General features: G+C 35.4%; 1 protein-coding gene and 1 long non-coding RNA gene across 4 annotated transcripts; both read left to right on the top strand.

The window, feature by feature from the left end:
* Positions 1 to 5672: 5672 nt before the first annotated feature.
* LOC113338927 (protein UPSTREAM OF FLC-like) lies at positions 5673 to 9315 on the top strand. Of its 3 annotated transcripts, none has more exons than XM_026584321.1 (7): positions 5673 to 5888; positions 6268 to 6477; positions 6563 to 6632; positions 6740 to 6855; positions 6972 to 7860; positions 8125 to 8631; positions 8745 to 9315. In XM_026584321.1, exons 2-7 carry the CDS (start codon positions 6279 to 6281, stop codon positions 8815 to 8817), a joined length of 1854 nt encoding a protein of 617 aa, XP_026440106.1. In that variant the 5' UTR covers positions 5673 to 5888; positions 6268 to 6278; the 3' UTR covers positions 8818 to 9315. The 3 variants fall into 3 exon arrangements, with proteins under 3 accessions (XP_026440106.1, XP_026440107.1, XP_026440105.1); XM_026584322.1 differs by having other exon boundaries at positions 6258 to 6477; positions 8125 to 8630; positions 8742 to 9315; XM_026584320.1 differs by having other exon boundaries at positions 6258 to 6477.
* Positions 9316 to 19264: 9949 nt separating this feature from the next.
* LOC113338409 lies at positions 19265 to 20257 on the top strand. Its single transcript, XR_003354765.1, has 3 exons — positions 19265 to 19289; positions 19982 to 20133; positions 20235 to 20257. It is a non-coding gene; the product is annotated as an uncharacterized LOC113338409 (long non-coding RNA).
* The last annotated feature ends 4413 nt before the right edge of the window (positions 20258 to 24670 follow it).

Here is a 24670-nt window from a genome sequence, read left to right as displayed (position 1 = left end):
AGTTCAGAAAAACTTAATTTATCTTGATTTTCCACGTTATTGTTATTTAAAAATTCTCGTGTATCTTATTGATTTATACATAGTATACAAGTTAACAAAAACTAATTATAATTGATCAATTATATCGGTATATTATGTTTTTGTTTTCGATGATGTTCCATGGCAATCAAAGAAATCAAAATACTCGTTGAGGTTAGTATGTATTGTAAATAACTGCTTGTTAACATATGTTATATTTTAGTGTCTTGTTTGGTATATAAGTTCTCAACATAAAGAATTTTTTTTTTAAACATATCCAAAACCGATTATACAAATGTACGGGTCCCTGCGGTGTAATGACTTGGGCTGGCTTAAGCCAGCCCAAAATTAAGAGAAAACTTAAATTTTATAGTGTAATTGTGTTGAACTATAATTTTGGGCATACCAAAATCTTCCAAGGCATACTGAATGAAGACAAAAAAAGGTTGTGAAATAGCAAAATCAGATAACCCCTTAACCCAAATTTTTTTAATGACAAATCTGCCCTTTACGTATTAGTGTTAATAATCTTGATTAGTGATTAAATATTTTGTTTAGTGATTAAAATAATTTTCAGAATTATAAGAGTTGTTTAGATGAAAAATTTGAGGAAAAAAATAATCAAAGTTTTGGTTTGGTTAAGAAGGAGAGAAAGAGAAGGAAAAAGTGAGAAAATTCTAATTCTTGATTCAATGGAGGATGAGGAGGGTCATCATTCATCTAAAAAACCTAGGAAAATACATATCAACTACAACAATGATCCAGAAATGGCTGATTTCTTAGATTATGAGAATGATTTTACACCCACTCAAACTCAAGCTCAAACTCAAACACAAACACAAACTCAAGATGATGATTTTATGAGCCAAATCTTGATGATGAAGACATTGATGAGGTCCCCAATGCTTCTAATACACAGGTACACTTATATCCTATACTTAATCTCACTTCTATAGCTCCCAATTATCAAAATTTAGGTTTTTTGAATCATGGTTCGGCGAAACAGGTTGAGGTTCGGCTCACATCTATGTGCCGAATCTACCAATTGATGAACGGTTCGACTTACTGAATCTGTTTACTTCATGTGCCGAACTGTTTGCTAGACACTAGTTCGGCTTATATGAAAGTTTCATAGTAAGCCGAACAACATCCTGAATAGCTCGGAAAAAAAATAATTACCGGTTCGGCTTATATTCCGAAAATCGTATGAGCCGAACATCAATTTGTTATTTTTTGGGTTAAAATATTGTTATTGGTTCGGCACATATTGAGAATATCGTAATAGCCGAACCTCGTTAATGTGCTAGGTTCGGGACATATTATGATTATCGAATACGCCGAACACCTATGCATCTCTATCTGTGACTAGGTTCGGCTTGAAATTTCATGAAATTTCATGCCGAACTGTTCATATACACTTACAGGAAGCTTTTGTGAAGAACAGTTCGGCTAAAAACGCAACTCAATTTTGAGCCGAACCCAACACTGTAACCGTCATTTAATCGATGAAAAACAGCAAATAGGAGATTGGGTTTGTAAAACTTGCTTTCTTATCCTCATTTCCGGAGTTGGAGATAGGCCTGTCAATGGATACCGATTTTCCGTTATCCGATACCGATAATCCGTTAGCCGTTACTGCTACCATCCGACATAGCGGTAAACGGATATCCGATACCGATAAGCTAACGGATAATCCCTTCTTAACGTAACGGTAGTGGCAGAGCCTATTTTCGTTAGGTTTAGTTCCGTTATCCGCTAACGTGCGTACTGCACGTGTAAATTTTTATACGTTATGTATTTTTTGGTTTATCTCATCTCATTCTTCTGTTCTTCACTTCGAGTTTCGACACAACAGAGAAGTTCTCAGAGAGAAACTACGGATGCTGAATCAAGCATCGTCTTCTCTGCCTTAGAAATCATCATCTTCTCTGTGTGATTACTGATTAGAAACTAGGGTTCTCTTCTTCAATTTCCTTTGAGTTTAATTTCAATCTTCAAAACTCAATTTCAATTTAGGGTTTCTGAAATTAGGGTTCACAATTTCAGATTTGTGAAATTAATCATGTCCCAAAGCGAAAGAGGAGCATCAAACCATGTTGGGTCTTCACAAAATATCTCTATTTCAGTTGCATCACATTTACCTGCTGCTGTTGCTGCATCCAACCAAGTTCAAGCTTCTGGAGTGAATTCAACACCTGCTTCTATTACACCTGCAATTCGTCCTAGAGAAGAAGAAGAAGAAGATGTAGAAGTAGATGAAGACCCAGTTATAGTTGAAGAGAAGAAAAAAATGCGCTCAGTAAGGTCTGATGTATGGGTTGATTTTGAAAGGAAGGTTGGAAAGAAGACAGTAAAAGGTGGGAAGGAGGTTGGGGTACTGATAGCTGAATGCAAACACTGTCACAAGAGAATACCTGCTCCCAGTAACCAAGGAACCAGCCGCTTGCATTACCATGCCAAAATCTGCAAAGAAAAGCCTGACAATAAGAAAGGACAAAGCAAGATTACTTCTCTCAAAACAGGTAATGCTCAAACCAAGTTAGCAAATTGGAAGTTTGATCCTGTTGTTACTAGGACACTAGTTGCCAAAATGATTGCTAAACATGGTTATTCAATCACTATAGTTGAGCATCCTTATTTTAGAGAGTTTTTTAAGTCTTTGAATCCTACTGCTAAGCTTTACACTAGGAATACAGTTAGGGAAGACATCATGAGACTAACAACTGAGTTCAAACTGCAATTACAAGAACAATTTGAGAATATTACATCTAAATATAGTTTAACAACAGATATGTGGTCATGTAAGCATACAAAGGATGGTTATTTTTGTGTGACACTGCATTACATAGATGAGGGGTGGAAACTGGTTAAGAAAACACTAGCATATACTTTAGTGCCATCACCACACTCTGGAGAGGTTCTAGCATCCGTAGTGAAATCAGTGTGTCTAGAATGGAACATAGACAATAAGCTTTTTGCTGTAGCTGCTGACAATGCTAGCTTCAACAATGTTATGATGGAACAGCTGAAGAAGTGACTTGATGGCAAAGACTGTTTAGTTCTTAATGGGAATATGTTCCAAATGAGGTGTTGTAATCATATATTGCACTTAATTGTTGGGTGGGGAATGAGAGTAGCTGCTCTATTTATAGATGCAGTTAGAGAGTGTGTAAAATATGTCAAGTCAAGTCAGGCTAGAAAAGAGAGATTTGAATGTGCAATTTCCCAATTTAAGCTTCCTGCTTCAAGGTCTGTCGGTTTAGAAGTGTATACCAGGTGGAACTCCACCTTTAAGATGCTAAAGGATGCAATTTTTTTTAGACAAGCTTTTGCTAGGCTAGATGATTTGGATGATGACTTCAAGATACTACCAGCCTCTAAGGAGTGGCAACAAGGAGTACACATATGTGAATGTTTGGAATTGTTTGATGTCCTTTCAACCAAATTTGCTGGGATTAAGTATCCCACAACAAATTTGTATTATAATGGGGTTCAAGAAGTTAATAGATGCATTAAGCTATGGGAATCAAGTGAGCATGAGTATATCAGAGACATGGCCAAGAATATGAGGATGAAATTTGATAGCTACTGGAAAGAAAGTAACACTTTGATGGGAATTGGAGTTGTTTTGGATCCTAGGTACAAATCTAAATGGGTGGAGTTTGTTATGAAGAGAGTATATGGTGTGGAACACTATAAAAGTCACTATAACAAATTTGAGCTTGAACTCAATGCTCTTTTCTGTGCTTATGAAACTAACACTACAGCTCCAGATTACTTTGATACTGGAATGCATTCAACTGCAATTGAGAGCTCTGCAGGTACAACAACATCATATGAATTTGGTTATGATGATTTCATTATGGAAAACAATATGTTTGAGATTGAGAAGTCAGAATTGGAGACATACTTAGCAGAACCAGTTCTTCCTAAAGGCACAACCACTGAAGAAATGAGGTTTGATATCTTAAGTTGGTGGAAGAATAATGCTCCTAAGTACCCAATTCTCTCAAGGATTGCAAGAGATGTATTGGCATTTCCAGTGACAAGTGTAGCATCAGAATCTATGTTTAGTATTGGTGGCAGAGTTCTCACATCTCACAGGAGTTCATTAGCTCCAGATCTTGTTGAAGCTTTGCTTTGTTTGGGTGATTGGCTGCCAGATCTCACTCTCAGTGACAGTGATAGTTGTGTTACAGGTACATCTTAATCTTTCTTTTTTTTGCAATTTATTGGCTTATTGCACTGACAATGACATTGCCAGCTTAAAATGTCTAAAACTTTTGATTTTTCTTTCAAAATACAGAAGTTCAGGACTAAGGAGTAAGGTAAATGCATTTGCAGATGCAGTTGGCACTTGGGACTTGGCAGAGGAGAATCTGGAGATGGAGGAGGAATGCATTTGCAGTTGTTGACTCAAATGGAGATGGAGATGTCTTTTTTTTTGAAAAAAAAACATGAAGATTATGAACTTGTTTTCTTGTGTGGCAATGGCATGAATATCTGTATGTCTTTTTTTGGTGCGGCATGAATTTAGAACATGTTTTGTTGGATTTTAAAGCTGTTATGTGTACTTGTTCTGTAACTTCTGTGTTTTTAGCCTGTTTTGTGGCTGTCCTGTGACTTACCGGATGGCAGCGGAAAAATATCCGTTATCCGGTAAGTCAAACGTAACGGTAACGTTTTTGAATTTCTTATTTGAAATGAACGGTAACGGATATCCGCTAAATTTTAACGGAAACGGCAGCGGCAGAGCCTATTTCTGTTACGTTAGCATCCATTGATAGGCCTAGTTGGAGATGCAGTTGGTTCAATTTCTGGTTCAATTGGTGGTTGATTTTCAGTTTCTACACCTTCATCTTCAATTGGTTCTTCTTCTTCAATTGATGGATTAGAAGACGATTTGGTTTGCCTAGAGCTTTTCTTTGTACGAGTCATTATGTGGTTGAGTTTAATCGACGATCAAATTTTTACGAATCGACAATTAATCACGATGATGAATTTTTTTTTTCGCAGGAGGGGGAAGAGTTCGGCTAGAGGAGGAGGAGGAAGAAGAAGAGATGGTAAGGGAAACTGATTTTGATTTTTTAGAAAACTGATTTTAGATTTTTGTATTAAGGGTATATAGGTAATTGAACTACCCATAGGGTACCCCTTATAATGTCACCCAAGATGGGACTATGGTTTTGTATGCCTAGAAAGATTTTGGTACGCCCAAAATCAGGGTTCATTGTGTTGGGTTAAAAAAATTTAATCCTAAACAATAGGTTTAAGCCAGCCCAAGTCAAGCCCATTTATTTTCAAGCCACCCATCATTTATTTTCTAGTTCCGCCATTATTTACTGAGATGAAGTAAGGGGCCAAGGCCCCTTGCTTGGTCCATGTAGACCGGTTCTTTTTGGAAGGCAACTGAAGTGTGTAGTTCCACATAGAGGTGTTGCCCCCGGAGGCCCGCACCCCGCCACCCCTAAACTAGGCAGCTATGGCCTCGGGAACATTTGAAGTAACGGCAAAACGATCTCCATTTCTAGTTGATATTCTTTAAAATCCAACGGTTTAGAAGTAAGGATGACGAACCCCTGAAGACAACTCCTTAACTTTTTACAAAACGAACAAAAATGTTAGAGACATGGAAAAAAGCTTCTGATTTTTCTTTTCTACTTGGTCTCTTTCTCTACTTTTCTTTTAGTTTTCAACTTTGAAGATCTTCACATCACACCAAACCCATCATCGTCAAATCTATTTTATTAGCTGTGCTCTTCTCCCTTTTCCACAGTAGTAGTAAAAAAACATAACAATTCAACAAATGTTCAGTGTTTCTTCTTTGTTGCAGAAATGAACCTCCTTTAGCCATTAACTTAGTTCCCCAGGTAATTTTTCTGTACTCTTTTCTGATTTCTCTACTTGTTTAAGCTCTAAATAATTAATTTTCAATGCCCCATTTCTTGAAATTTCCATAATGTTTGATTAAGCTTTGAAATTGAGATTTTTTAATTATTTAGACTTTAATCATCATGATTTCAGTTCTCAATGTGGGTTTTGTTTTTTTATTCAAAACGAATTAAGGGTTTGAATGATTTTAGAAGATCTGATCTGTGTCAAATTTTGAAGTGACCATACACTGGGTTTCAAACAGTGATCATTCAAAGCTCTTTTTTCTTAATCATTTTTTGGGGTCAAACTCTGTTTTGAAATTTGAGAATTTGGGTTTGAACTTACTAATGGTTATGTGGGTTTAGATCTGTTTAGGTTTTGAAGAAATGGATGGAAGAATGAGGAAATACAGACAAGCAACAAGTCCAGATAGAACTATAGTATGGACAGAACCATCACCTAAACACCAATATCAACAAAATAGAAAAGTTCCTGTTGTTTATTACCTTTGTAGGAATAGACATCTTGAACATCCTCATTTCATTGAAGTTTCACTTTCATCCACTGAAGGTCTATACTTAAGAGGTACAATTAATAAGAATTAACAGAACCTGTTCGATTAAATTCCGCTTGGTTCAGATTGTTATATGATTTTGAATTGTTTTTGTAGATGTGATTAATCGGTTGAACAATCTAAGAGGTAGAGGAATGGCTTCTTTGTATTCATGGTCTTGCAAGAGGTAAACCAGTCAAACTATTAGTACTAGTATTGTTAATCTTCTTGAATGTCAGTTTTGTTTTTTTTGGTGCTAATTGCATTTTTTGGTTTGATTTGTTTGTAATGCAGAAGTTACAAGAGTGGATTTGTTTGGCATGATCTTTGCGAAGACGACTTAATACTTCCTGCTCATGGGAATGAATATGTTCTTAAGGGTTCTGAGTTACTCGAAGAATCCCATTCAGGTAAGCAGTTTCCTCCAAAAAAAAAAATTCAGTATTACTTCAATAACTATGACCCTATGAGCGAAGATGTGAATGTGAATAGATGATTGATAGTGGTATTTGTTAATGCTTGACAGATCGAATACTTCCGAGTAGTATAGGGAAATTGCAAAAATCGAAACAGTTACATGAACTCGAGTATGTAAGAGGACAAGATGCTTCTTCTTCTCGAGTTCCTAACATGGTTGGAAAAGATATAGATAAATCTTCTCAAGAAGATGAACTGTCACCTCGGCTTGAACCCCCAAGTTCGTCTAGCACGTCACCTGATTCTGGGATTGGAAAGAATCACTCAGCATGTGACACTATGAGCTTGACTGAGTACAAGATCTTTAAAGGAGATTGTGCCGCTGATGCTGCAACTCAGACGGAAGAACATATAGAAGCTAAAGCACTAGAAACTTGTACAAGGGGTGTTTCAACTGATGATAGGTCATCAGAACTAGAATGCAACGAGAATCAACCAAGTGAAATTCAGCACGAAATCCAGAACTCAGAGATTTGCCGAGAGGAAATCTCCCCACCCCCTGCTTCCTCCAGCAACTCTTCTTCGGGTAGAAAAACTGACACTTTGGAGTCTTTGATTAGAGCTGATGCTAAGAAGATGAATAGTTTCAGGATACTTGAAGGTGAAGAACTCCGCGAACCTTCGAATACGAAACTCAAGGCTTCAGATTTACTAATGCAACTGATCTCCTGCGGTTCTATTGGAGTGAAAGATCACAGCTTCGGCCTCATCCCAACTTATAAGCCAAAATTTATTCATTCAAAATTCCCGTCACCATTATTCTCTAACTCAGTTGTGTTAGGAGGAGAGTTTGACTCCCTGTCGGACAACCCGAGGCTAATGAGCATGAGATTGGAAGACAAGGAGTATTTCAGTGGGAGCTTGATAGAAATCAAGTCTAAGGAAGAAGGTGACGGAATTGCTGGTCTGAAACGATCTTCCTCTTACAACGCAGACAGGTAATTTTCGAATACTATCTTGCAATCATTCTATGGCGCTAAAGGTTTTGTATGTACATGAGTATCCATCTAAATATCTCAGTTTAAGGTACTTTAGGTAGTGTTTGTTATTTGTTCACCTAAGCATGTCAAGCAATGCCATTAAACCGTAACAATCCAATTGGATGGACATTGTATTACCTAGGAAGGCTAGAGGTCTCCTGAGGTGATCAAACTTATTTACCGTGCTTGATGAAGGAATAAGAAATTCTTTTGACATTGCAGGAGCTGTAACACATCGGAGTCCACAGGGAACAAAGAGGAGACTGATGCCGCTCGTTCTAAATGCATCCTTCGGTCAATCAAGACTTCATTGACCAAGCAACCAAAGAGTGAGTCAATGAGGTCCCCTATTTCAGATAAGCCAAGAAAGGTTGAGATAATGAGATCTCCTATTTCATTGAACTCGAGGAAAGGTGATGTAATGAGATCCCCTATTTCTGAGAAGCCGAGGAAGGGTGAGGTAACAAGATCTCCTCTTTCTGAGAAGCCAAGGAAGGGTGAGGTACTGAGATCCCCTATTTCAGATAAGCCAAGAAAGGGTGATGTAACAAGATCACCCATTTCGGAGAAGCCAAGGAAGTCCTCGACAGAAGCTGAATGTTCCAGGCCAACATCCATGACTGCATCCACTGACAACACTAGTAGCATTGTCCAGCCTTCTTCAGGGAAGAGACCATCAAGGAGATTAGACTCATTTAGAGAAGATAGAGTGATACAAATTGAAGAGAGTTAAGTGTTAAATCTATCTCAAAATTTCCTGAAAAGATCCAATGTGTTTTTCAAGTATCGCCATTTTTATTCTTGGTTAAGAATTTGGATGCTTCTTTTTTTTGTTCCAGCAGGCTTTCTTCGGGAGCTCGAGTTATAATTCAGTCGAACGTTCCATGTGAGGATAGCGAAGGCAGCTCTTCTTAATCTCTAGTAACTTATCAAGAGAGTAAATATTCCACATGGAATCTCATCAGTTGTCCATTTGACAGAAGATCATGCAGGTACATGGGTCATTCATTAGTTGGTTTTTTGGATGGTAGATAAAATGGGTTTGCTTCTCTAACTAGTGCATAGGAGGGAAGTAACATCTTTTGAATTTTGAAGTGAAAACAAAAAATTTGTGGGGCTTGTTGGAGGGAGATTACTTCATGTTCTTCTGTTGCTGTAAGTGTAAATTTGAAAATTCAAAATCTTTTCCATTTGAACAAGGGTGTGGGGGTAGATTTCAGAGTTTGGTCCCTAGTCCCTACATTTTGTTGGGCAATTTTTTCATTAATCAGTTTTGTTGCTATATGTAATGTGTGTGCTGTACTTAGTACTTTCTTCTAGATATATGTTCCCACTTCCACAAGTAATGACAGCAGTTATGATGTATAGTATATTATTCACCAACTGAAGTTTCTTGGTAAATTTTTTTTTGAATTGCATTGCAAGGTCAATTTTGTCATTTTTGCACTGCATTTGCTATCTTGTAGTACAACAAAGAATAGTAGTTGACTGTTTATGTAAAGTATTACTGAAAAGTCAAAACCAGCTTAAAAGTATGAGAAAAGCTGATATCAGGAAAAAGCACAAGCAGCTCCACTGGAAGAAAACTGCAGAAATATGGGGTTTGGTTGGTGTCCAGAGCAAAAGTAATGCAGGTGAAGATAGAGTCATAGAAAAATGAGCAAATCCATGGAGCAAAAGTGAACTATACTGGAGTAGGTTAAAAACTTGGTTCTTCTATTAAGAATGGTGTTTTTGAAGTTAACAAATTCAACTAAGATTATTTCTTCTAGGTTTCTGATTTACACACATATATAAGTGTGTTGGTTCATATTATACTGTAAAGATCTCAAAATCTTAATTTGTTTCCATCTTGAAAAACCCAAATTCGAACTTAAGTTTTGGATTTTACTCAAATGGGTTGGGAGTAGTAGTATACTCTATGCGCATTTGGTTGTGGGCAAGCAACCAAATTAGTATTATTTACTAATGAGAATTCAGAAACCCAAAACGTAGTTTGTTTTTTACTACACAAGAAAACTAGTTAATCATATAGTTTACGAGTACAAAATAATGTAGTTTCAGCAGATTTTTATCTGTTGGAACTGGTTCTATATTACGACCGGTTTTTACCAAGAACAATATCTTATGGCTAAAACTTTAAACTTTGCAACCTACCTTGATTCTTACTTCCCCTTAAAGTTTTAACAGAATAAAAATTTAAAATGAAAAAGAAAAAGTAAAACCAAATCCCACTACCAAAGGTGAAGTGAAAAATCGGTTTACAGATATTCTGCTGAATATGGGCACATTTTATTACTCCAGTGTTATGGAAAAAATTTACTTTTTTTTTTCATGGTTTTGAGGATTTCTTTTCTGATCGGCGATTTTGAGGATTGATGTTCTTTTATATGATGAAATTAAGGACAGCCTGAAAACTCATTCTTATTTAGTTGACATTGTTTTAATACACACATACAAATATAGTATATATATATATAGAGTGAGCAACCTTTGGATGATAGTCGAAATCCGTACACCAATTTCTACAGACCATCCAAACAAAAGAAAACCACGCAAACTACAAGCATTTTTTATGCGTACATGCATGCATAACTTCATATGTATTACATATTATAAGAACTTCCATAATCATATAGCTAAACGGTGAGCTTCATGAACGATCATTTTCCGGGAGGACCATTGCTATCGCCGTCATATGCTTTCCTTGGAATTGAATGATGGTTGATCATATCTGTTACATCCTTATTTCCTTGAATCTCATGCTGATCATTGCATTCCACCATCTTCAGTTTTCTAATCTTACTAACATTGGCACCTTCGTAAGCACTTCTGTTGGACGATAACATGACGATTAGCACCATAGAAACAAAACACAGTGCTACTAAAATCTTGCCATTATTCCTCATCGTGTTTCTTTGTACCTGCATCAAAACCTAGATATAGCTAGCTAGTTTGAATTAGGAAAGATTGAAGAATGGGTACTTATATAGTGAAAATAATAGGCCTACTTGGGTTGAAAACACACAAAAAAGGAAGAAGAAATCTATAGAAAATTAGATTATGGAGTTTCCACCATAGTAAGTGAAGAATGATGAATTATCAATAATTCATGCTGGTAACAAATGAAAAGAGTGAGTGGATACACTGTTAAATATGAATGCTCAAATAGAGCGGTGGGGAACATCTTGTCTCTGCTTTTTTGGTTCCCCAAATAGGGAATTACCACCTCATGCATCACCTATAAAGAGGCCATAGCCCCGATATAATTAAGGGTGCACACGGTACGGTTCGGCTCGGTTCTTGCTGAGACCGAGTACCTGTACCTTCCACCCTTCGGTTCCCAAAAATTGGACCGGTCCCGGTGCCGAGTACTTCGGTTCCGGTTCCATTCGGCACCGGTCGGTTCCGGTCGATACGGATACCGGTTCCGGTTTCATTTTCAGAAAAAAAAAAAAATAAACAAAAAAAAAAGAACATAAATCTACTGCCTGTTTTTTATTTTTTTTTACCTGTTTTTCAAAACCATAATTTCCTTCAAGGCTACAATTTCACTACTAAACTGTAGTCCAGCCCGAGAAACAAAGATTCACCTACAAAAACAGTACCCAAACCGAACTAAAATTCTCCTAAAAATGTAGTTCCCCAACCAATATAACGTCCTAAAATTCCTCCTTTGATGGACTGTAAATTCTCTTTGGGCAAGTACCAAAAGCTCATTGAAGCACCTATGTTTGAAAGCATTTAAACATATTCAGAGTACCCATACATTTTTAGTGAACAATAAACATCTAACACAAAAAACATCAATGTGAAAAATTAATACTTATACTAACATAACTAGTCTTCTTATCATTGAGATAAATCCATGTAAACATCAAACACCAAAAAGCCATCATGATTCTTATCAAACCCCATTTCATAACTAACCTAAAGGGATAAAACCAGACACATTTTATCAAAACACAATTGGAAAAAAAGTAAAAAATTTCACAACTAAAAGAAACACCTCTAAAACTCAAAACCCCAGATTTCTTAGCTCCATTTACTGCCACTCCAAACCTAAATCACCCAAAACAAAAACACAAGAAAATAATTCAGAAATCAAATAAACATCAAAGAATGGATCTGAAACAAAACATAAGATTTCAAAGAAATAAAATGAACCTCTGCAGAAAGATATACAAAACAAAATAGCTACAACCTTTGAGATTTTGAAATTGATTAGATGATATATGGTTTTCTCTGCCTCAAAGAAGTTGTTGATGAACTCTGCTTTTTCCTGTATGTTTATAAGTGAAAGCGTTTGTTTAGAGCTCAATGGTTAATCAACCAACGGAACACACCCGTTGCAACACCAATTGAAAATTATCAAAAATAAAATAAAATTTGAGAAGAAACCCAAAACTCATGGATTCAAATAAAACTTTAAAAAGAAACTTATCCAATTTCGTTTACAGTAAATCATCATATTGATTATATAGGGTGGTGTTCTTGATTGAAAGATTTAGAGCAAAAACTAACCTGTTTGATATCGGATTTTCCCTTGCGCCCAGAAAGTTCAGAGAGTGAGAAATGAGTGCTTAAAGAAGAAAAGAGGGAAGAGGGAATTCTCCAAGTTGTTTAGTCTTTTGAAGTAATACAGTTTGAACTTTGAATCGTTTGATGTGAAGGTTAACAGAGAAGATTAGAAGAAGTTCTTCTCCTTCTCAGAACTTAGATAGAAGAGGCGAAAAACAGAAGAAAGGGAACTGAAACCCTAACCAGTTAATGTTAGCTTATATACCCCCTTTAATCCAACGGCTGATACTGATCCCTTATCCCCTAAATCTAACGGTCATAATTATCCGGGAATTCGGTCCGGTACGGCACGGTACTTGTATTGGACCGTGTACCTGTACCTCATAAACCTCGGTTCCTATTTTTGGGACCGGTACCTGTACCTTATACCTCGGTTCGGTCCAAAACCAGGTACGGTTCCACCGGTTCCGGTTCGGTCCGTCGGTCCGGCTCGGTTCCTGTGCACCCTTAAATATAATGCAATGTGGTTCTTTTTTCAAGTTTAGCAGCTAGTGCTCTTTACTATTCTGGATCAGGCTCAAATTCCTTTTCTTGCAAAGGCCTAAAAAAGGTTAGTACTAATCATGATTTCAAGACTTCGATTGAGTTTGCTAACTAGTTAGACATTATGACCACTGGTACTATGCAGTGCTTGTTATACAACTGCGAAGGCTACACAGGCTAATAAATGTCAGTCGGGGAGAAACCATGATTTTAACCGAAACTGCTTAAGTTTGTTTTTTGGTAAATTAAAATTATATAGACGAATTTCGACATCTTGTCGTGGTTCTGATTCTTCACACACAATAACAAAACCCTTGGTGCACAATTACGCAAGAGATTTGGTGATGCAGCTTCTTCGTTACCTTTTCAGATAGTGGACAATTAGTCAACAGCAAATTTAGACCCAAAATCATGGGCTTGAAGTAAGATATTTGGGCCTATTTATTATTTGAGGGCATGCCTCTGAATAGGAGTCATGATCACCATATTCCATTACCACTCCTTTCCCCATACATAATATCCTACATCCAAAAGGAATTAGTGGAGAAATTGGCGCAGGAAATGTTAGCTTCAAAAGTCATCAAACCAAGCCATTGCCCCTTTTCATCTCCAATCTTGCTTGTTAAGAAAAAGGATGGAAGCTGGAGATTCTGTGTGGACTATAGAAGACTGAATGATTTTACAATCAAGGATAAATATCCAATACCTGTTGATGAATTATTGGATGAACTGAATGGGTCCAAGGTGTTTACCAAAATTGATATGAGGGATGGATATCACCAGATAAGAGTTTATCCAACAGACACTCACAAGACTGTATTCAAGACACACCAAGGACATTATGAGTTTTTGTGATGCCATTTGGTCATACAGATGCTCAAGCAAGCTTCCAGGCCTTAATGAATGATATTTTGCAACCATATTTGAGGAAATTTATCGTAGTATTTTTTGATGGCATTTTCATCTACAGTCCATATATGGAGACTCACCTATAACATCTGACTATTGCCTTAGAGGTACTCAAGAAGCATTCTCTCTTTGCTAAACTTAGAAAGTGCTCTTTTGGACAACCAGAATTACCCAGGTCACATTATATCTGGAGAACGAGTTACTGCTGATCCTGAGAAGATTGCTTGCATGGTCAAGTTCTTAGAGGATTCTTGGGTCTTACTAGGTACTATAGAAATTTTATGAAGAATTGTTGACTGATAGCAAGCCCTTAACTTATCTTCTTAAGAAGAATAACTTCTGGTGGAGTGATGCAACGCAAACAACCTTTCAACAACTTAAAGAAGCTGTCACTACATCCCCTGTCTTAATCCTCCCCGACTTGAATAAGCCCTTTGAACTGTAAACTGATGAATGTGATGTAGGAGTGGAAGATGCCTTAATGCAAGAGAAAAAACCTATAGCATTCTTCAGTATAAGTATGGGAACTAGATTCTTGGATTTACTTACTTATGAGAAAGAAATGATAGTAATATTGTTGGCAATTACCAAATGAAGATCTTATTTTTTTGGGTAATAAGTTTACCATTTTACAATGATCACCAGAGCATAAATTGTTTCATGGACCAGAGAATTCACTCCATGTTACAACAAAAAGGGCTTTCTAAATTGTTAGGATATATTTATGAGTTGAATTATAGGAAAGAAGCTGACAACCAAGTAGATGATGCCCTTTCTAGAGTAGATTTGAGTGAATTGAAGCTACCTGTCAAGCTATTTCTCAAATAAATCCATCATGGCTTCAAAAAATCCAAGACAGCTACACAAATCACCCCTTAGCTCAAAAAATGCTACCTGAATTGCTAAATAGATAAAAAAAAGGACGAAAGCTTCACCTATCAGCAAGGGATTTTGAGGTACAAAAAAAATAATATATGTTGGCAGTACTTGAGGCATGATGGAAACAGTAATTGTTGCAGTACATTCTTCATCCATTAGGGTCATTCAGGAGGACAAACAAGTTATCAAAAGGTAAAGTTATAATTTTACTGGAGAGGAATGAAGCAACATATCCTCACTCATGTGAGAGAGTGTGATGTCTTCCAACAACATAAGGGTTTTAACATAATGCCAACTGGATTACTTCAGTCTTTACCCATTCCAGATCAAGCCTGGGAGCATATTAGCATGGATTTTATCACAGGACTACTTAAGTCGTAGGGTCGAGAATCAATTTTGGTAGTTGTAGATAGACTCAAAAAATACAGTCATTGATTGCTTTAAGCCACCCTTATATAACTTCTTCAGTGGCTAAGAGGTTTCTAGGTATAATTTTCAAGATATATGGTAATGCCAAAATCCATTGTGTCTGACAGGGATAATATCTTCATCACCTTTTTCTGGTATTGTTTGCTAAAGTGAGAACTTCATTATATTTAAGCACAACTTATCACCCTCAGACAGATGGAAAAACAGAGAGAGTGAATGCATTCCTAGATTCCTAGTTGAGATGTATGACTGGCTATAGACCATCAAAGTGGGTATCTTTGTTATCATTGGTTGAGTGGTGGTTCAACACTTTTTACCATACAAGTTTAAAACTTACTCTCATTTAGGCTTTGTAAGGAAATGCTCCTCTACAATTTGGGATCCTCTCTTCTCAAGATGGAATACATGCTGCAATGGAGGATTACTTACAACAAAGACAGGAAATGAGACTGCTACTCAAGGAAGCTTTGAAATCTTCTCAGCACAGAATCAAGCAACATGCAGATAAGAAGAGAATTGAAAGGTAATTTTCTTTGAGAGATTGGGTATACTTAAGACTGCAACCATACAAACAAAGTAATGTACAACTGAGAAGGAATTTGAAGCTAGCTACCAATTTTTTGGGTCCATATCAAGTGATAGCTAAGGTAGAAGTTGTAGCTTACCAGCTGAAGTTACCGGTTAGCTCAAGAATTCATTCAACCTTCCATGTGTCGTAAATAAAGACCAAGATAGGTGCAGGAGTGGTAGTTCAGACCGGCTACACCATCTCCTAGCCGAGCTGCTTTGAAATGATCAAATGGACAAAAATTGCGGAAGTGAGCTCTCGATATGGAATGTTCTGTTTTGAAATGATCTAATGGCCAAAAATTACCGGTTAGCTCAAGAATTCATTCAACCTTCCATGTGTCGTAAATAAAGACCAAGATAGGTGCAGGAGTGGTAGTTCAGACCGGCTACACCATCTCCTAGACGAGCTGCTTTGAAATGATCTAATGGCCAAAAATTGCGGAAGTGAGCTCTCGATATGGAATATTCTGCTTGTGCTATTGGCTCTGCCTGCAAGACGGGGACAATGCTCTTAAGTTTAAAGCGAATGCCTCTTAACAAGGAATGAAATTTTTACTTTTAGTAGACCGGGTCCTAACTTTCTTTATTAGCTCTTTCGAGCTAGAAGATATAAGGTTTGTCTGATACTAGCAACTGACAACAATGGTCGCTTGCAGATAGCTCCCAAGGAAGTACTAGCAACTAGAAGCATTATGAAAAACCAACAGGAAACAACTCAAGTATTAGTTAAATGAGAAGGCATGACAGACTCAGAAGCAAATTCGAAGGACAAACAAATTGTGAAGAAATAATTTTCTTAGCTGATCCTTGAGAACAAGGATCTTTTGAAGTTAAGGGTATTTGTCACATCCCTGTTACGGGCCATCCCATCTTATAGGGGTGTCCTGAGTAAATCCGTGTTACCGTTAGTGGTCATTGGTTATATTTAATTCCATCAGTTATTTTGGGTTGTGTGCTCCTGTGAGTCTCACACTGGTTTAGTGATTGCTGTCCTTATATTTACCTGGAGGTTGTAAGAATCCTTTATCAAATTATTAATGATATAACTCTTATGTTTCTTATTTCGCCTGTCTCTCTGTCCTTACCTAATTCTTTTTCTAACCCTAAATTCTTCTGAATATTTTCCTTATTCCTTCTTAATCTGTATCGCTAGGCATCTATAATTGTTTCTGTATATCAATTGTAGTGTAGATCATTACATGGATGAGCTCGGTTTCATTGGTTTTATAATCGGTAATTACAAATAACTAAATCAGTTAGGCTTTTCGGTTCTGGTAAACTGATCGTATTAGAAGACACTATTTCGTTCTATCAGTTCAGCATTTCCGACAACTAATTTTTCAAATAGAAAATTTAAGTCAGAGGTGTTTGACAATGGCCAGCCGTATCATACAGTTAGGCCTTAATAATATATAGGAGGGTACCGAATACACCACCATTTTTTTTTTGTTTAATCTATATAAAATACACCTTAATTATAATCTTGTTCGATATAAAATAGACTACTCAACCAATAAAGTGCAATTAACGTATAAGTGTAATTCTCTATATAAAAACAGAGTTTTTTTAAGCGACGTGGTTAACCGGAGCTTCTGGTTGATACTGACCCCACCATTCTAAATTTCAGCCAATAGAATTTCAAGAGAATCTTTTGGTCCCATAAAATATTATTTAGCCAATCACATTTTAGAAAATAGTTTCCTAAAATTATTGAATCTTATATAATCTTAGAAACATATCAAAACAAATATACCAATAAAACGATTTCATAAATATTATCATAAAATGATTTAGAATGATGAAATAAAATAAAATGTGCACTGTTTATCATGATTTTATCGTAAAATTAAATCAATCGTGTGAATAAAAAAAATAATCCAGTGTCCAATGTCCATTTACAATATTTGTAATAAAATCACCTAATTACAGCGCCAAACTACGAATAAAAGAAAATACTTGCAGTTGGTATTAAATAACTAAAAAAAAATCATAGGAATATGCCTGATTCAAAGAACAAATTTAAATCACCGATTAAAAGAAAATACCTGATATGTGAATGACCCGAATGAATCCAGAGAAAGGTTTGATAATCCTGTACAAATAAAAATAATACAAAATCATTAGGATTATGATTTACAGAGAGAAAAAAAACGATGTCAGCGAAAAAAAAATCAAGAGTATGATTTCCAAAGAAAAAAGAAAAATCGTTATTAGCTGCAAAAGAAAAAAATGAAAAAAAATGTGGATGTCAAAATAATGGGAAAAGAAAATATTTTTGATTTAATTCAAAAGAAAAAAATATTTTCTATCAAAAATTTCAAATAAATATGGATATCAAAATAAATGTGGATATCAAAGTAATAGGAAAGAAAATAAATGTGTATGATATCTAATTATTAGGATATATCTCCTTATATGTCTTAGGAAATATTAAATATTTCCTAATAGAAATAAATGTCAATATCAAAAGTGAAAAATACTAGGACCCCCTTATTATATGGGTTCAACATATAGAAGCCCCACAAAATGGATCTTTCACTATCAACTCCATACTTTCACTTTTTGATATTTCTAGGCCCATAACTTTTAATTATCGGGCTTACCAATAAAAATTTTAGATCTGGAATTTTTATATTACCTAAAGTACCCATTTATAAGCAAAAGTCACTGGAGATATTTTCATTTTCAATTTTTATTTCTCTTTCCCTCTCTCCGGAGAAAAACTTCTCTCTCTCTCTCTTTCATTCTCCCTAACCCTCTCGATCGAGCTCTCCAATGAAGAAACAACTCCTCCAAAATAGCAGAAATGAAGAAGCAAATAAGTCATCTTCATTTATCGGTCTCCAAGATCTGATAACACACTAAGATTTGGGGTTTACAAATGATTTCAGTTCATAAACCACATAAATTGAAGAAAGAGATTTGATAAAGACCGTAAAAGAAAGTAAAAAGGGCGATAAACTTGAAATTGAGGTAGTTATATGGTTTTTATTACATTTTTGTTTCATTCGATTTAGGCTTTCATTTTAATTCCGGTTGTTCTTCCATCAGATCTTGAATTCGCAATAATATATTGAAGATTTTTCAGATCTATATTATATCGATTATTCAAATCATAGTCGGAGCTTAGATCTATTTGTGTATCATCTTAATCTCTCTTTTGAGATGGAAATTTCGAGAAAATTTCAATTAATTTCTTTCTAGGGTTCTTGAGTGAGATTTAACTTATCTCTGAATCTGTAATTATTATTGAAAAGATAAGTTCATATTTGAACTCAGGATACTTTATTTTTTATTACCCCTTCAATCGATTTAATTTTGGTCAACTTTTGATTTTCTATCTAATTTAACCCTCTATATGTTCAAATGAAATTTGTTTAAGTTATGCGCAAGTTAAGAATACTAATTTGTTTTTATTTTAGCTTGACGTTATGCAGCCTTCTCACCATTCACTGTGATCAAGAAGAAGCTCGTTAAAAAGATGGGACAAAACAAACTCATCATTGACTGGACTGTATGAAAGATGATAACAATAGGTTTGTTTTTTCATTTCTCTTCCACTCACATTTTTAGTGGATGATGGTCAATTTTTAGTGGATGGTGTAGTACGTGAACTTTACTTTTTGGCTAGTGTGTCTGATGTGAATTAGCTTCTGTAGTATTTCTTGAACTTTGCTGTTGTGAGAATGAATTAGTTTATATTTTTGTAGTTATGGAGTTGATTAAGCATGCATAAGTAGTTGCACTGTTAGTGGTATGATTGACAGAAATAATATTTTGGATTTTAAGTTGATTAAGAAGTGATATGTAGTTAAGTTGTTAGCGATTTCACTGAATTAAATCAACTCAGTTGGGTTTCAGGAATCTGTTGTTATAAGATTTTGTTGGTGGTGTTATGTGTTGGATTGTTAGAGCTAATGAGAGTGGTATGTGGATTGCTAGATCATCATTTCCTTAGCATTTTAGTTGTTTACGTTTACGTTTCTATTTTTTACATATGAATTGTAGGATAATTGGATGTGTAGCTGCTAGTTACACATTATAATTGGATGTATAGTTGTTATATTTTGGTGTGTATCCCATAATTAGTACACCAGTCATATACATGTATAATCCATCGTTACACTAGTCAGATGCAATATAATCTGCGGTGTTTGTTTGGTTTGAAACTTGAATGATGAGTTTCATTCATTATAATTTACTAATTATATGCATGTGTAACTCGTAGTTACACAACTCAGATGCATGTATAGCCCCAAGTTACACTATTCAGTTGCCTCGGTAACTCATAGTTACACATTAAGTTGGATGACACTGTAAAAGAACCCAATCAACTGTTGATATCAGAGAAAGATATCCCTCAGGAAACCTTGGAGAAAGGTAAATAGTAAACAATGTTCATTTCCAAATTTTTTTTGGCATTGGTTCATGTGTGTCTGTTGTATTGATTTATTGTATTTGTTATCAAATGTCAATTGCAGGGAATACAAAATCCTGAATATATGGAGTTTGATAACAAAAGAAAGCTAATTGTGCAAGATGAGGATATGAAAATTCTTCTTTTGTGAAAAGGTGAAGGCAGGTATGATACAATTATATGTCCATCTCTCTGCTTAAACATCATATGCAGGCATCTTAAAAATTAATTGGTTAGAGGAATACCTAACTAATCATGATTGGATATTTTGATGTGTATAAATTTAAGGTACACTAGCCAAAGTGAAACTAGATTTAAGGTATGATGCATGTGTAATTGCCGAGTACTTTAGCCATATTTTTGGTGTGTATCCCTTAATTAGTACACCAGTCACATACATGTGTAATTCCTAGTTACACTAGTCAGATGCACGTGTAACTCATAATTACACAAATCAGATGCATGTGTAACTTCTAATTACACTTTTCATATGCATGTGTAACTCGTAATTACACATGCTAAAACGAAAAAACCTTGCAAGGAAAGATTACATGGGTACACAAGCTTTTTTTATGGATGTGTAACTGCTGATTAAATTTATGCATCTTCCTAGAAAGAGATTCATTGATTTTGGTAAATTCACTAGATCTCCAAACACAAATGTTGGTTAGGTAGTTATGATATTTGTTTCACTGTTCGATTTTTTATTAATTTGTTTTGTATCATATGTGTGTCAGCTGTTGTGAGGAAGGAGATTGGAGATGAGATTGATCGAGAGACAGGACGTGGCAATGGAATTTCTAGTTTTTCTATTCATCTTAGTATTTACTCTCCGAATGGTAAGATTATCTCGTGTAAAGTGGTGCCTTAAGTTTGAATACCTAAAATGATTACGAGTTTGTAGATGTTGCTTCTTTGGTCATCTGGCTCATCTCTTCTGTTGTTTTTTGAACCTTCGCAGTTGTGAATTTGACCCTGATGGATCTTCCTGGATTGACGAAAGTTGCCATTGGTAAGTTTCAGTTAAATTTTCTTTAAGTTTCAGTTAGTGGTGGTGTTTTTGTATGAAGCTGAGAGGTTTGGTATGGATGTTAGAGCTGTGTTAGACATTGTAAGTTGGATCTACTTTACATTCTGCTTGTCTTAGTGGTGGTGTTTTAGTATGGATGTGTAATTTTTAGTTACACAAGCTAAATAGATGTGTAAATTTCAGTTACACATGCTAATTCGATGTGTAACTTCTAGTTACACAAACTAAATAGATGTGTAATTTCTAGTTACACATGCTAATTAGATGTGTAACCTTTACTTACACATACTTTGCTTTAGGTAACTTAGGCTTGCAAGTTCATGATAAATGGCATATTCCATATGCAGGTGTAACTCCTAGTTACACAAGCCATATGCATGTGTATCTCCTAGTTACACATGTTATATGCATGTGTAACTCTCAGTTACACAATTCAGATGCATGTGTAACTACTAGTTACTCTAGTCAGATGCTTGTGAAACTGAATATACATTGTTGTATGTACTGTTCATTTTGATCTTATAAATACTGATTGCTTGTTGTTATATTTCAGGTTTCAGATAACTTCATAAAAGCTAATTGCTTAAACGTGGTAATGATCTCGCTGGAACTGGAGTTGACGCTGAATACACAAGTCAGATGCATGTGTAACTCTCAATTACACTAGATAGACACATATGTAACTCTCAATTACACTAGACAGATGTGTGTAAATTCTAGTTACACATGCTAAAAAATTGTTGTAAATGAATATTAAAGTAATACATGTATTTTTTTTTTGTGTTTTCTTTTTGATGTCTATTTTCTGCGTATATATACAAGTGTAACTTTGCATTACACATATGATAAGGATGTGTAACTTCTGGTTACACATGCCATATGCATGTGTAACTTCTGTTTACACCTTCGCACTGTATTTTAATAATTTCGGGCCTAGATTTAATAATTTTGGGCCTAGATTTAAATTTTATTTAATTATGGGCTTGACAATATGCATAAGGGTATCAAGGTCTTTTAAAAACTCGGGGCCTAGATTTAAATTTTTTTTAATTAAGGGCCTCATATTATGGGTTATCCATGGGTTGGGCCTGAGCCTAATTTTCTCAATTGAATTAACCACAAGGAAAATAATTAATTCAATTGGTAATGCTCAACATAAGAGAACTTACGGAGAAACACAGTACATAGACAAAGATGTGGATCATGGAAATACCAATACGGCAGAATAATCAAAGATTCATTCTATTTTTCATCACTATTTGCACAATGACATATAATAGACTTAATCTTTGTAAACAAAAGTTCATCCTATCTTATATAAATATTTGCATAATGACATAATAGGCTTAACTTTTGTAGTCAAAATTTCATTCTATCTTTTACCAATACTTTCATACCGACATATAATAGAGTTAACTTTTGAACAAATATGGGACAGTCAAGGTTCACGGAAGTAAACAACATATCCCATAACAATTTGCAATATATAGAACCATAAAGATTAATACTGAAAAATCATATTCCAAAATCTACAAATGATCTTAGACGAGAAGTACTCCTAGTATCCAAGTGCCCAAGTCCAAGAGAAGTGGAACAAGTGCGACGAAACGGAGCAAAACACTCAAAAATAAGAGTCGTGAAAAAGACCAATCTTATATCACCCAAATCCAAAAATTCTCATCACCATTTTGAATATAATTCAAAAAGGAAGAGAATGCAAAAAGAATGATATCATTCCGAGTTCGGACGAAGAAGTTGCGGCCAAAACGAGTTTACCGAATATCGACGTCTACATGCCAGTATGCATACCGGTTTGCAAACGGATTTTTGTGACCTGGAGAAGTATGCAAACGGGATTGCGTAACAAAATCCCTGGATTTTGATTTTAAATGATGGTATGCATATCTTGTATGTGTACCATTAAGTCCAAACATCCTGAACTACTATTTTCAAGCCTAAACATTTAAGAACCTTAAAAACGGATCAAGTTAGGTATAAATGAACAATAAGCAAGGTACATGGATCATTAAAAGTACTCTAAGCAAACAAATAAAGACACAAATCTTGATCAACTTTATAGACATACCTTTTTATAAGAATCCAATCGAATTATACGGCGTTACCAAGATTCAAAATCATACCTGACACAATATGTGTGCCCCAATTCTCGTGCTTCCCTCACTGTATACATAAGAGGGCATTCCTTGGTGAGGATGCACTTACCACAAAATAAATTTGTGTTGAGGTGAACAATGTCTTGCTCACCACAAGTGACTGAAACAGACTTTCTTGCAATTACGGACTTTTCACCATCTATAGTTTTTGGATTATTCCGTTTCACTTTTGGATTATCATGAAAGAAATTGCTTTTAGAACTTTTCACATCCAAATCCATCTTTCCAAAGAACTCTTTAAGTTCCAACATCATGGATACTGCTTTCTCCATAGTCAAGGAATTTTCTGGGAGATCATTCCTTTTGACACTCAAAGCATCACTGACTTTTTTTGGAACCCACTTATGAGTGTGTTTAGAAACAACCGGAACCTTCTTCCCATTACACTTTTAAGATTTCTCAAAAGAGAATTGGAATGACTATTATTTTGCAAGTTAGTCTTTCTCCAATTGGGAGCATCGTATCTTGTCTTCATCTTTACGAAGTTATCCTTTTGATAACCATTACGATTGTGAAAAGGCTTCGTATGACGTTTATAAGCAAATCTAGGTTTATCACAACAATGATTCCTTTGCCTAAAGGTTGGAAATTTACAACCTGTAATCTTAAGGGGATTATCCTTAGCATATAATCTTGGTTTCACAACTTCTTGTGATTCCCAAACTAGAACATCATGAAGTTTGTCATTCCTTATACGAAAACGACATCTCCTTTCCAGGTGACCTTTATTTCTGCAATAGTGGCAAACATAAGGAATGTTCTTACATCGATCTGTATGTGCTGATTCTGGAGGTTAATATACATTGCTCTTTCGAACTTTAACTGCCGGTGAAGGTATTTCACTTTTTCCATAAGTGGACACCTTTTGTTGAGAAGAATCACTAGCCTTGACAAATTTTACCTCTTTGCTAATACTTGGATCATTTATTCCCTTATAGCCCAATCCTCGTGTATCACGATGATTTTTACTTGCTCCTAGGGTTAATTTGCTTGAACTAGTATTGAACTTTTTCAAGTCATCTTCGAACATATTGATTTTATCAACAGAAGCAACAAAATCAGTCTCAAGGCGTATTTCTCGAGTGAGATAAGCGCTTTTTCTGTCATCAAAACGTGCTTGTTGGGAGTTAATCCTTGCTTCAGTTTCTGCAAGTTTCTTTTCCAACAAGAAGTATTTTTGATAAACATTATCACATTCAAGTGACTTTCTACTATGGTTTTCCTATGAATCTTTGAGGATCGATTCGCAAGAGCGATTCCAACCATAAAGACCTTCGTAAATCCTTTTCAATTTCT

This window comes from Papaver somniferum, unplaced genomic scaffold (genome assembly GCF_003573695.1).
Source record: "Papaver somniferum cultivar HN1 unplaced genomic scaffold, ASM357369v1 unplaced-scaffold_19, whole genome shotgun sequence".
NCBI lineage: Eukaryota > Viridiplantae > Streptophyta > Magnoliopsida > Ranunculales > Papaveraceae > Papaver > Papaver somniferum.
Note: the sequence above shows the minus strand (reverse complement) of the source record. Positions and strands in the feature narration are given on the sequence as shown.

Coding starts and splice junctions, on each gene's coding strand:
- LOC113338927 (XM_026584321.1), top strand. CDS start 6,279: ATGGATGGAAGAATGAGGAAATACAGACAAGCAACAAGTCCAGATAGA. Junction 6,856..6,971: donor ACTCGAAGAATCCCATTCAG/GTAAGCAGTTTC, acceptor AATGCTTGACAG/ATCGAATACTTCCGAGTAGT. Junction 8,632..8,744: donor GTGATACAAATTGAAGAGAG/TTAAGTGTTAAA, acceptor TTGTTCCAGCAG/GCTTTCTTCGGGAGCTCGAG.